This window comes from Gouania willdenowi, chromosome 6 (genome assembly GCF_900634775.1).
Source record: "Gouania willdenowi chromosome 6, fGouWil2.1, whole genome shotgun sequence".
NCBI lineage: Eukaryota > Metazoa > Chordata > Actinopteri > Blenniiformes > Gobiesocidae > Gouania > Gouania willdenowi.
Window position 1 is genome coordinate 10,701,420 of NC_041049.1, and position 14,486 is coordinate 10,715,905.

The 14,486-nt window shown below is 37.2% G+C and overlaps 1 protein-coding gene across 2 annotated transcripts in view; it reads right to left on the minus strand.

Annotated features, from left to right (window-relative positions):
* exoc4 (exocyst complex component 4) overlaps positions 1–13,446 on the minus strand; it is a 141,742-nt gene extending 128,296 nt beyond the window's left edge. For both annotated transcript variants that reach the window (XM_028449045.1, XM_028449046.1), the window contains exons 1-5: positions 13,330–13,446; positions 11,565–11,754; positions 11,254–11,448; positions 4,222–4,415; positions 1,278–1,387 (exon numbers count right to left, since the gene is read on the minus strand). In XM_028449045.1, coding sequence (XP_028304846.1) covers positions 1,278–1,387; positions 4,222–4,415; positions 11,254–11,448; positions 11,565–11,754; positions 13,330–13,409 — 769 coding nt within the window. In that variant the 5' untranslated portion in view covers positions 13,410–13,446. The remainder of the gene's footprint in view (positions 1–1,277; positions 1,388–4,221; positions 4,416–11,253; positions 11,449–11,564; positions 11,755–13,329) is intronic.
* Positions 13,447–14,486: the final 1,040 nt, after the last annotated feature.

Genomic DNA, 14,486 nt, shown 5'->3' on the forward strand with positions numbered 1-14,486 from the left:
CAGCCTCGGTTTAAGATCTGATGAGCAGTTTGTGTTGAATAAATGCTGCTCCGCTGCTGTGAATCCTGAAACAGTGTAACCAATACCACTGATATGGAAAGTAAAGTGATTAGAATGTGAAATGGTGAAAATTCTCATGACTGTAGCCAAAGACGCTATATTGTATAAGGCCAAGAAAGAAGATGTGGTTGTATGGCTGTCTTTAGATTCTAAATCATCAAACATCAGTGGCCTGTTTACCGTACTTTGTTCTATAGGAATCTGGATCAGTAGTTTGTGCATGCATCCAGTGTGTACGTTTGTAGATAATGTGTGCACACATAATTACATGCAAATGGATGTAAGTCTGAGCCATGCTAATGAGTTCATTATCGCTGAGGATTTCAGCTACGGGGAAACAAAACTGCGAGATAAAATCTGCACACGTTGTCCAATGAAACAGCGTTAGGTGGAATGTCTTAATTTCTATAGTTTTTCTAATGTTTGTCGCTTTAATGGAAAGAAAACACTATTAAGGCCTTTTTAATTAAACTGCTTGGTAGAACTACTGCTTTAATCCACTTCTTTGCCATTTAGCATCATTCTATCACAGTTCTTATATATAAATAGATTAGTGTTTCTTCCCCAGGCTGGTCAGTGATATTGAAGTTTGTAAGTCTAGCAGGCTTGGATCTGTCTGAACAAAGATAACAGTGAGTTTCTGAATGTGCATTGGATTCCCTAAACATACATAGAGTCATATGTTAAGGTTTCATTTATTCAGACAACTGTTTCTTCGGAAATCCACTTTAATCTCCTGGCGACTGACAACTGCCAGTCTTTGTCAGAGGCATCTGCTGATGGCTTTGATGATCACTTTGATTTTACCTTTGAAGCTTTCTTGACTTCCGCATAGTAATTCCAACAAGATTCTTTTTGTCTTATTTTCTGAATAATATGTTTAGGTTTTATTTATTCAGACGACTGTTAGTTAGGAAATGTACTTTGATCTCTGATCTCCTGACATGTTTCGACTGACAACTGCCAGTCTTTGTCAAAGTGTCTGCTGATGGGTTTGATGTTTGCTTTGAAGTTTCCTTGACTTCCGTGCAGTAATTCGCGGAAATCAGGGAATATCTCTGATTTCATATTGGTTTCTTACTTTGATTATAACTTTTTTGGGGGGAAAATATATCCAATTCAGGTACTTCATCTATTTGATAATTTGTGTATTGTTTTGCTTTTTCAGAAATTTACAAATTAAAAATATTAAATATTAAAAGGACATAATGTTTTACCACTGCTACATCCAGGTGTGCTGAACTGTGACGTCTCCAAAAGTTTCCGAGGTGTGGACATGCCGCTGACGTCCAGCACTGGCATTGGAGATGCTTCTTTCATCATGGATCTAAATAGATAAAAAATAAATAAAAAAGATTGAAGAAATAAATCAATAAATATGCTCTTTCTCTCGCATAAAAGCCCAGCACAGGGTGATTAGACAGGTGAATGGTTAACAAACACTCAAAACTTCGGTGTATGCACACAGAGAGAAATGCAATTGCTAACCTGCCCTTCACCAACAAAAACAATCTACTGGTTTAACAAAGCGTCTTGCATCCAGAGGTGGTAGGGATTGGAGCTGTTTTCCAATGAGTCATTTATCAAACGTTAAGCCTGAGGTGGAAGCAATCCAGCTCCTTTAAGTTGGACGGGATGAAAACGGCGAGGCTGCTAAGTGAGTGGGGTGTATGGAGGCTGCCTTTGTTGTTAAAGGCAACCCAATACAGGAAGGCCAGGACCTGTCACGAACTGACCCTCAGTAATAAATCACTGTACCACGGCAGCCCACAGCCTCCATAATTATGGCAGCCCACACACACAGACACACACACATCTCATTTTAGCTAAATATGGAATGAAGGTCCATATTGCAAGTAAGACACTCAGACTTTGATTAAGAAAGCAAACTCTAGGAGTAGTTTAAGCACCTGGGAATCACTTGATGGCTCACATTAAAACTTAATTAAGATTTTGCAACGAATGGATGTTGGTCACTGGTTTGAAACGCATTGAGTCTTCTTAACCCAGTGTTTTTAAACCGTGGGGTCATGACCCCATGTGGGGTCACCTGGAATTAAAATGGGGACGACTGAAATGTCTGGTAATTGATTAAAAAATAAATAAATTACTGATTAAAATTATATTTGTATTTTTTTAATTATTGTTATTATTTAATTGTTATTATTTACCACACACAATCTCAAACAAACGTATTCCATACTATTACTTTATCAAATATAACGCTAGCTCAAATAAAATGCAGTATAAAAATATCTGAGCTGGCACATCTTTGTGCACTAACCCTGGCTACTCTGTATTTGTAACACAAAATTACAAACATGATCAGAAAATAATTTTAGAGAAAAAAAGGTCTCTGGGGTCACCAGAAATGTGATAAAAAAAAAGGGGTCATGACCCAAAAAAGGTTGGGAACCACTGCCTTAAAGAGCCCATGTTACGCTAAATTAACTTTTCTGTGCTTTAAACATCATAAAAGTGCTATTTGGGCTTCATACACATACCCAAAGTGTTTTTTTCATTGATTCCCCAATCATTAGTTAGAGGGTGATTTGCTCCTTTCTTACTGCAGGGTGAGCCCAAACACCTCGCTCCAATTTGATGATGCGTTCCCACTTTGATGACAAATTTCACGTGGCACTGAGCTTGAGAAGCCCCGCCTCCAGGAAGCTCTCTGCTGTGATTGACATGTAAACAGACACGCCCACAAATGTGAGCATTTCAGCATCCTTCGCGCAGTGTTATGTATGTATTTTCTACAGTCTGTGTGTACCGGCGAATGCCCCGCCCCCACGCTCTATCTTTGGCCCTACGTTTCCGTGCAGGGACTAGGAAGTTAGTGTCCCGTCTATAGACACGCTCACTCATGAATATGCATAAGTGGGACGCAAATCAGCCAGTTTGTGTAGAGTTACTCAGGAAGTGACTTTTCAGAGGCTAAAACTCTGAAAAACAGGCGAGTTTGGGAAAATAAATCTCAAATACTATGTTTTGGGGGTTCTTAGAACAAATGGAGATGGGTGGAAAATAGCATGATATGGGACCTTTAACCAAACCAGTGGAAGTATGGAAAAGAGAAAGCAGAAGGTGGACCAAGGGTGAAGAAGGGTGTAAGATGTCCAGGTGGTCTACCTTAGAAAATGTTGATATTTTTCAAGCTATTTGATTCAATATAGAGGACTCTGGTGCTCCTGTGTCAATGAGTGGAACCATTTTACTACTTGTAATTATACAAAACATGCATATCTGATACACTGTAGTATTGAGTATATGCATGATGATATTTTGACTGCTGTCATAACATTGGCTATTAGAAATAAAAAAAGGCACAATTTTATTTCTTTTTTTTTTTTACAAAGTTTTATCTAAATTAAATATAGAAATATTGTCCACTGATCTTCCTTCAATTTCCAAATGTCGTGTTGATCCTTCGATGTCGGCTCATCCCATCACTGTGAAGCAGAATTTACCAAGCGTTCGATTGTTCACCCACTAATAGAGAACGTGAGCTGGGTTTAGACTGTCGTGAGACGGGTTAGTTTTACCCTACTGATGATGTGTTGTTGCAATAATAAGGATTACTATTGCAACAACACATCATCTGTAGTCGTTGGTGAATTGTGCTTCACAATGATAGGAAGAGCTGGTTTTACTACCCAAGTACAGATTCTTCTATCACAACTGATAAAGGTACTGGACTTTTGTGCTGCTATGGATGTTCCAATTAATGGAAAATACAAATCCCAATCCCTTCAATTATTTTCCACAGGTAAGCTGCAGTGTGGTAATAGTGAGCAGGTTATTTAGTGAAATAACCCACAACAGGACTAATAGCTCTCTGCACTGCGTCCTGTTTCTATCTATAATACATCCAGCTCACTTTGCTCACTCACCCATTTTAAACAGTTGCTAGTGTAATCACTAGTGAAATAAGTCATTGAGACATTATGTTGGTCTGGGAATGATGAGAGTACAGGATCCCAGTTCCTCAGAAGCCACTCAAACTAATAACAGCATGTGATGGTCTGCTGTCCAGAGGGAAAAACAGCTGATATAATGCATACACTAATTAAAATAATAAGAATGGTGAAAAAAATGTCACAAATTCAGTTGTCTGACCGTGACATTGAAAACAATAAGCTTCAGCAACACTTCTCTTACCCTGGAGGACGAACAGCATTTTTGTCCTTGTTCTTGTGTCCCAGGCGACTCGTGGACTTGATGTAAAGATGTCGATGCAGTTCATCAATGAGCACCAGGTGTAAGTTCAGCTTCTTGCTGTGAAGCTCTAAGCGCAGGTCCCCAAGCCCCTCGACCTGTAGCAGAGGGCCTCCTAAGGACTCCACAGCAGTCACCTGCAAATGGACTTTTTAGACACAGCTGACAACATTTTTAAGAAAACTTTCTCCAAATTTCCATCAATCCATTTTCTGACCCACTTGTTCCTGTTTTCAGGGTCGCAGGGGTCTGTTGGTGCCTATCTCCAGCTCTTAATGGGCGTTAGGAGGGGGGTTCTCCAAATTTGTCGACGAAAAATCACCCATTAAACAATATTTTACATACTTTAACTCTCCACTAAAAATCTGTGGCTGTGTCGGTGCTTTTCTTTTTTTTTACATTAGGCAAAAAAATGTGGAATGATCAAAGAAGTTATTAGTCAGAATGGAAGATTCATTGATCACAAGCCAGTGCAACTGAAGGTGCTGCTACGTCAAAAAAAACTGATATGATAATCTGGAATTTTCCAATTTTGTTTTGAAATGGCTCCAAAAGACATGGAACGTATTTTGGGTTTTTTTTTACAAATTGAGGTGAGTTTGTGAAAAAAGACAGCAAACAAGTTCGCAGAATGTCTCCATAGTGAATAGCACGTACCATGTACCTGAGAATCCAGTCAAATGACTTGGTTCCACAGAGTAAAAAAAGGTTTCCGAGAGGCTCTTGACATCCACTCAGAATATCCCAGTCAAATTACAGCCGATTCAACTATCATTAACGGAGGAATAGTCATTTGAAAAATGGGGGCTTTAATGGAAATTGCCGAAAAAAGGGGGGTGGGCCCTCAGGCCCCTTCTTGAATTGTGTGAGGCATAATCGTAAGCTACGTTGAATTACCTTTGAAATGATACAACACGACTATGTTCCCCTAAATTTCTTAAAAAATAAAAAAATAAAAAAAAAAGGGCTCCAGGTGTCTCATCATATTCAACAAGAACTAACGGAGGAGTAGTCATTTAAAATGGGTTCCATTCATATATTGGTGTGTGCCAATGATTCGGTACTACCGACCATCAAAATATTTCACTCGCAAATATTTCGTTTATTTTTCTTTTGGGGCCCCTTGGGGCCCCCCTGGGACCCACATTGAAAATCGGGCTTCACTCACATGTAACACTGCCTGTCTTTTTACCCTAGCTGACCCTTTCTTAGGGAGGGCTGGTGATGGTCACAATAATTGAATTAATTTATCTCTTGCAGGAAAAAATATGCATAGAATTTCCCCAAGATATTTTACTTTAAGTAGTGTGCATCTATAATGACAAAAAGAAAAGTCCTAGATTCCACTGACACATTTTAACCTTTAGAAACTTCTAGGTAACACTTTACTTGAAGTTTTATACATAAAGGCTGACATTGCACTGTCAATATTACGACGTGACACCTGTCATTAGCATGAATACGGTGTCATGATGAAGGCTGTCATTAGGTGTTGTTCGTTACCCTAACCCTAACCCTTCGTAACCCTAACCTTAACCCTGCCCCTACCCCCTAACCGTACCCAACCCCAATAGATCCTTCCACCTAACCATAAAAATGCCAACAAAGCTCCAAAGGTGTCATAATTTAGCGAACGATACTTAATGACAGCCTTCACGACACCAAATTCATGTTAATGATAGCGTCTGCCTTATGTATAAAACTTCAAGTTAAGTGTTGCCAAAACTTACTTTACAAGTTAAAAGTATAACCCAAATTCACAAACTCCGCCCATTCGAAGACTGTTGTGAATTCAGTTGAATAAAACTACACTAAAAACTGACTAAATCAACCAAGGCTAAATTGAAATGTCCTCTCAGAATTAATAATGATATTAAATGAATCCACTATAGCCTCAGGCCACAAGAATAGCAGCAATGCTGACATTTCCACAGTGAAGTCTTCATTCTTTAATTAAGATAGATTTAGGTCGTATCAACCAACATTCCAAGGACACCAACTTACCAGATGAAAGTACTGTGGAGGACATTTGCATGGCCAGAGGAAAAGGGCGGTGAACGGAAAATGCAAAAAAGGGAGGGGAGCGAGCTGGTCTGAGGGACCACGGGTCAAGTGTGTGTTGATGCAAATAAGAGTTGCATTAGTGAGAAGAAGGAGTAATGTGCTGTGTGATCAGCCTCCTCGGGCATAATAGAATAACTCAGCGTGCCTGCAAAACTTAGCATGTTCCTCTGTGAGCGCCCACAGCTCCTCTCAGATGTCGCTCTGCGCAATTATGTGTGCGATTTTAGTTGCCATAAACCATTTAACTTTTTTTATTTTTTGTTTGTGTCTTGTGCTGAGGATGGGAGGGATCTCATTACTGGGGATGCACGACAGAAGAAGGCTGGTTAACATCATTATGGGCCAGGCCTGTCAGGATAATGAGGAGCAGGAAACCTCTACTGATTTGCTTTAGAGCCACAGAGAGATGATGATGATGATGATGATGATGGGGAAGACATAGGCATGGTGTGGGAGAAGAGAAGAGAAGCTCAGTGGAGTCTCAGCTCCAATGGGAGCATTAGTCCAATGCACCTGGATTTGAAAATTCCAAGAAAGAAGAGAAGAAGCTTTTTCCAAAACTAAAGCCCATCTGGTTTTAAAACTGAGCCCGTGGGAGCTAAAGCACTAAGCAGAGATCAGAGACAGAATTCTAATTGTCAACCTTTAGAGATAAGACTTAAGTACACACACGTATACACACACATACCAACTGCTGAAAAAAGAACTCGCAACAGAGGATATATAGAGAGCCTGAGAAGTTTATCCTTCTTTAGTCTACTCAAATACTTTGAGGAATGTGAGCTGAAGCAGGAAAGAAGGAAAGAAAAAGTAACATTTTTTAAAAATGTAGAAGTGACTGCAAAACTTTGCAAAGAAATGTTGCTGTCATAACACTGTTATTAAGAGATCTTTAACAGGCCTTGTTAGAGTATAGAGAATATGTAACAACGACCCGAAATGTAATAAAACCCAAATTGTTAATTTTTTTTCAATGTAATAAAAGCCAAAATGTAATTACTGGTCAATAATGTAACAAAAGTGCTGGAGTGGAAATGTAATTTAACACAATGCAATAAAACCCAAAACAAGATGCTAAGCCCAAAACATCATTTTATATATCATTTACATATCATTTTATATATATATATATATATATACACCTCTGAAGGTAAGAAAAGAAAAGTGACTAAAAATGTCATGGTTCTCCAAAAGGCTTTAATGATATTAATAAATATACAAACACACTTACACATATTTAGGCATTCGCATCTGTGTATACTACTCTCTACATTGAAGCCATAAGCCCTATAATCCATAAATCATTGAATCACTCGACAATAATAAATAGTGTAGTAATAGTGTAACATAATAGTGTAATAAACTTATTACACTAATTGGGGAAATATATTTTGCCTGCCCCATAATAATGTTTTGGGCTCAACATCTTGTTACAATATTGACAAGTTATTCAATTTTGGGTTTTATTAATTTTTTTTTTTAATATAACAATTCAGGTCTTGTTACATTTTGGGTCGTTTCCTCCTGATCTTGCAAGCTAACCAAAGTATTGGAGCAGTGGTGTGGTGTTTGCAAACGGGAAAGTAAGTGGTGAGAAGGGAAGAAAAATGTGGTGAAAGAGGAGAGAGCTCACAGAGCTTGTTCATTAAGTCCCCAATGCCATCCTGCTACTTCCCCGCTGAGTCTATGTGAAGCCCACATCAAAAGGACAACAGTGAGAGCCCACGCACACTGAACTCTGATTACCTGAGCTGCTCCCACTCCACTGTTCATGGAGACAAAGGTTCGTTAAAGCTGAAAGTCAAGGTGCTGAAAAAAAATAATCACTGCTCTGTCTTAACAGGATGTGCCTCAAGTTTCTTTTGTGCACCAAACTTTAAACTGCACCAATATAAACACAAAATGACATTTTTTTTTTTAATCAAAACTTTGATTTAATCTTAACTTCCTTTTATGACAAAAAACTGAATATTGGTCCAAAAGTGGTAGTCACAATTTTGTCTCGTGTTCACATGAACGTGGAATAATCTAAAGTGATTTCTTAGATTGAAACAAAAAGATCAATGTAATATATTGCTGACTCAGCAACATTCTAACTGCTAAAACATGTCAGTCACAACAACAAACAACTACAGTGGGAGAAATAACCAATGCATCATTATTCTGACAGTAATTGCCGATAACTGATCCATACATTTTTAATAATCGTGTATCTGAAATGTAAATTACATGAAAAAATAATTTCGAAGAAGTGTTAATTCAAATTTTAAAAGCACTGTGTTGAGCAGCTGATTTACTTTTATTTAATATCATAAAATGTATGTAATGTATCATTTAAATGAGCCCTTTTTTGTTTTTTTTTATTGTATTGTAGGCCTATATGTAACAAGCAAGGATGATGCTATGTTGGCTCTTTAAAGTCCAGTTATAACTAAAAACTTTAATAAAAGGCAAATTAGTCTCCTGAGTCTGAATGCAAATGCTGCATTGTTTTTTAAAGCAACAATTCATCAGTTGTCACAGTAAGAAACAAAGACATGCTGTGAAAATGTGCATCTGCGATGCATCGATTCATAATCGAATCGCAGTTCCTTCCCACCCCTAGTCACAACTCTAATCATTAGTTTAGCTTTAGTCAATGATCTGCTGCAGCTCATGAGATCCTGTAAGATTTAGCAAGTACTGTATGTCATCGTGTTTGCCCTTTCGCACCATCACAACCCAATCTGATTAATGCAATATTTGAGAGTTTTTTATTAGGCAAGGCAAATACTGTATATTTGTTCATACACAAGGCAATCCAATGTGCTTCACATGATTAAAAAGTGCAACAGAAAACACTTAACAGTTTAAAAGTCAATAAGAACATTTAAAATCAGCAGTAAAAACATTAAATCATCAACAACATAACCAAAAATCTCTCTCTCAATCATAAGCAGTAGAGAAAAAAAGTGCCTTTAACTTTGATTTAAAAATGTTCACATGTGATGCTGACTTCAGCTCTGCTCGCAGTTTGTTCCTCTTCTTTGCAGCATAACAACTAAACGTAGCATCACCATGTTTACTGTGAGCTCTGGGCTCCACTATCTGACCTGTGTCCATAGATCTGATAGACCTACTGGGTTCATACTAAGGCTGAACGATCAACCTTAAATCACATCGATATTGAGGTTGTCATTACTGCAATAACATAACCTCAGACGCTGAGGTTTTTTCTTCAGCCTTCATAATTTCAGTGATATATATGTTCACCAATCAGAAATGCTGTGAACCACCTTCCTGAGCTGCTGGCCAATCAGAGATGGTTACAGGACACAAGCTTGTATGCACTGCAGCGAGTCAGTTGAGCGCGCTAACAACAACTACACTAGGGCCCTATAAAATCCACGTTAACGGAATCAACCAATGAAAACGGAATCTAACGTTGAACGCGAAAATGGACAGAATCGGGTCATCATGAAGAAAAGGACGTTTTTTTATGGGGAAATGTTTTGGGGACCGCTTATTAGATGCACCGCCCGCCCCCATCCCGTCCTGTCCTCTTCAAACCCAGTCTAAATTCTGTCTAAACTGCCAAAAAACTACACAAATCATCCCTGACTCCTAAACCAAAGCCGAACAGTTAAGCCGACTGCTTAACTTTAACGTGTCTGTGGAACTCCGTCTCTTTCTCATGTAGCGCTGCATCGCTCCGTGAAAACATGAGTCAGCTTTAATCAGCTTCACCTGCTCAGTGTTTAAACAACAACTCATCAGCGCTACAGAAAATCTGTGGATAAAGCTGTTTTATTGTTGTGAACCTAGACCATCGATGCTAGGATTGTAGAGTCTGAAACATTGTAGGTTATTGATAACTTCTGATACTTTGTCCATTTATTTTTGTTTAATCATTACGGTCTGGAATGATGTCATCAGGATCATTCAAATTAGGTTCATTTAAATTAAGTTGATCAAAACTTAATCAATAAACTTGATCAGATTCAGAAAATCATTGATCCCTGAGGGGAATTGGTTGATATTAATGCTGATCTCATACATCTTTATATAACATGAATAATTAAAAAGGGGCAGTCAGAATAATCCATGTCAGTACAACTTATTTTTACCTTTTAATTGTATCTTACTCATTATTTTAAATTATATTTTTATTTTTGACATACATTTTTGTTAAATATAGTTTTCTTTTATTAGTTGTTGTTTCCTCACAGTACAACTTATATCTACCTTTTAATTGTATCTTACTTTATTTTTGACATACATTTTTGTTTAGTTATGGGTTTTTTATTTATTAGTATTTATTTTGTTTCCTCACCAGAGTTAAAAACTACTTTTCTGAAAAAATTGATTAATAGTTCTAAATAAAACGGAATTTTCAAAAACATATGTTGAAAACATGGAATTTGGAAAAAAAAACGCATTTGAATGTATAAACTATTTTCGACAATCGTGAATCGAATTGCAATCGCAATATCTGTCAGAAAAATCGCAATTAGGTTTTTTGTCAAAATTGTGCAGCCCTAGTTTATACCTGACAAACATCTCACTGATGTATTCTGGACCAAACCCATTCACAGATTTATACACCAGCAGCAGAACTTTAAAGTCGATTCTGAGGCTGACTGGGAGCCAGTGGAAAGGCTTTAAAAGCTTTATAAGTTAATAAAAATGTGACAATCCATGACATTTTACCGGAGTGTTTTGTAATTATTATTATTATAATGCATTTGTGTGCTTTCAGTCATAGCTCATTTTTTTAGGTTGAAAAGCTGAACAAATGGGTTTAGGATCACCCAACTTTACTTAAATGTTAAATTAATTAATAATTTTTCCCCCAGAATCTTATCAGAATTACTGTTCTGTCACACCTGCTGACATCGCCTATCAGTTTTACTTAGAATCATTCCTACTTACCAGCCTATCAGTGCCGTGAAGGTAGTGCTTGGTTGCCATGTAGGATTCCAGCTGCTGAGGCACCTGCTTGATGCTTTCAATCTCATCCAGTAGCTGGAGGACATGCTTGTGCTCAATGCCTTCGATCCACAACTTCCTCAGTTCATCCCTTTTACAGTGAAGCAACATTTTACAAGACAAGAGGTTCTCCTTCACCTGCCGGACAAGTCCAGTAATGCACAGAATATTTAGAATTGTTGTTGTTTAGGTACGATTTTAATCTAAAAGGAGGAAATTAACACGTTGTACCATATGTTTCTCACATTTTTTACCTGTTTAATTTTATTGCGAGAACTGGTGATCCGCTCAGTGATGCTCTGATAAGTCCTAATGGCGGTTGTTAATTCTGCATAATGCTGAACTATCAGCTCGTCCAGATCTCTGTCACATGTCTCAAAGGCGTCCTCCAGCCTTCCCTTCTCTGTCTCTCTGTCCTGGACATCAACACTGCTGGACAAAGTCCTGCAACAGGAAGGAAACATGTGGCAAAGTGGTCAAATAAGTGGGGTTTTCCATGATCTACAACAATGCTTGAATGGTATAATTTTGTCAGAATGAAATCCAGTTGTATTTGAATTTTATTTTGTCAGTCTTCAGAAAAACAAAAAACAACACTCAATTGTCCAACTAATCAGCTGAAAGTAAAAGCTTATACACATCTACCCCACCACAAAAACAAAACAAGGCTCTCTAGATAATGTCACAAAAAATGATTAGGAAACTAATATTCATATTTTTACAATACACATCAATACATATTCTAAACAAAGATTTATTTATACAGTTTATACATGCACATCAAACATATGTACATAAATAGAAGTGTCCCGATCCGATATCGGTCCAATATTAGCCTCAAAACGAATACCGGATTAAAAATTCCAGATTTTCCAATTTTTGTTGAAGATTAAAATTTATGTAACCAATTGGTTAATAATAAATGGATCAGTTTTTCTCAAACCTACTGTTGCTGACTATTGTTCTCTGCGTAACATCACTTAATCAAGCCTTTTCTAACATTCCACACTAGGCAAATTTATTTGTATAGTGCATTTCAGGCGCAAGGCAACTCAATGTGCTTAACATGATAAAACAATCAACAGCTTAAAATCAATAAGAACATTTAAAATCCTCAGTAAAATCAATTAAAATCATCAACAAACACATTACATCAACAACATGACCAAAAATCTCCCTCTCAATAATATGCAGTAGAGAGAGAGGGGAAAAAAAGTAATTATTATTTTTTTTATTAAAAAAGCAGAAAAAAAAAAAAAAAAGTAGGTATGATGCATGCCGATATCGGATCAATATCGGTATCGAAAAAGGCTTTTTCGAGACATCCCTAACGTAAACACACATACACATGATGCATGTACATAATATACTATTTAATAATTAGTACACAAATTTCATCAATTGAATTTTAAATACAAAATATGATGTGGCAATATTTAAATTAATAATATTCTCTCTCACAATATATACCATTTATTATGTTGTTGTTGTTGTTGTTGGCTAAATGATGGATAACTTTGTTATAGCCACACTGTACTGGTTTTGACATTTCTACACAAAAATAACATTAGAGAGAGTAAAAAAAAACACACACCAAAAAAAAAAAGTTTACAGGAATAAAATAGGATAAAGATAAACTCAAAGGGAAGTAATTATGCATTTATGAACTAATGAAGTAAAATGAAAACACCTGTGTACAGAAGATTGTAGATCACATGCATAACAATTGATGAGGGAAAGCAAGAAGTTTACTACAAAGGTGTTATACACGTTAGTATTCAAAACAAAGGAAAATAGTTCCAAGCCAATAATTTTATGTATCATATAATTGGAGAAAAGTATTACGTCAACCACACATGTCAGCAATAACATCCTTCTTAATTTTTATCAACACAGGAAGGCTACAGCTAACATGTAGCTCTGGCTAAAAGCTAGCCGTCCAAACGTGCCCAAAAAGGAAATACCAGCCTGTTCTTAAAGGCCCCACAAAACATGTATGAATAAAATGCTATAACCTACCTAATGACAGAGATGAGAAGCCCAGAAGGGTCTTTATTTTTGCTCACAGCACTCCTGAATCTGCCTGCATCAGCTGCCATTTTTCCAGCTGCAGCACTGAGACCGGATACCAGAGCCGTGAGGTTATACCACGGAATCATGGGAGTTGTAGTATTTCGAAATGCTTGACCGTCACATGATTCATGCAGACTCAAATAGTTCCCGGAAGTTATTGGCGGGCAATTCTAATCCATTGATTCCGAGTGACATAACTGGGATTGAATTCGATAATTTGTCGTCAATAACTGCATTGATTTACAATATTTATACAGTACACCGTCATATATATGTGTATATACAATATATGTTTATGTAGTTCCATATATAGTTTTTTTTCCTAACGTAAATTTGTTTTAAAGATAAGTGTAAATAGCTATACCTTACCTGCTTTTTTGACATAGTTCAGGCCAACATTAATTTGGTTAAAACCCGTGTCGATATGTATTGTATACAGGATGTATTTATTTGAATTTTCTTTAATGTTCTTAAACTTGTATGGTATTAAGAGCAATGACATCCCTATGTTTATACATTCAACTTATACGCATACAACCAACTTCTATATAGAAGGGGGAGTGTTTAAAAATTATTACTAGTTTATTTTCTTCCATTTCAGTAATCCCATGGTAATTAAGGGCCTATGTAATCTTAATGATTTCATGTAATCTTTGACTTTCAGGTATCTGTATATTTTAATTGAAAAGCTTACTGTTTGATAAAAAAAAAGTTAAAAAAAAATTTATATAGCGCTTTATCCCCACACTGAAGCAGTCTCAAAGCGCTTTACATATCAGCTCATTCACCCAATCACTCTCACATTCACACACCAGTGGGACAGGACTGCCATGCAAGGCGCTAGTCGACCACTGGGAGCAACTTAGGGTTCAGTGTCTTGCCCAAGGACACTTCGACAGGTACTGGGATCAAACCCCCAACCTCTCGATCAGAAGACGGCCCACTACCACCTGAGCCACGGTCGCCCATAATTAATGATTATTATCAATATGACCTATACTGCAACCAGTCAGCAGGGGGAGCTCTGAAAATAAAAGCTTCACTCCACCTGGGAGATTGTCCCATCCATTCTTTTTACAGACTCTATGAGCTAGATGGAAACT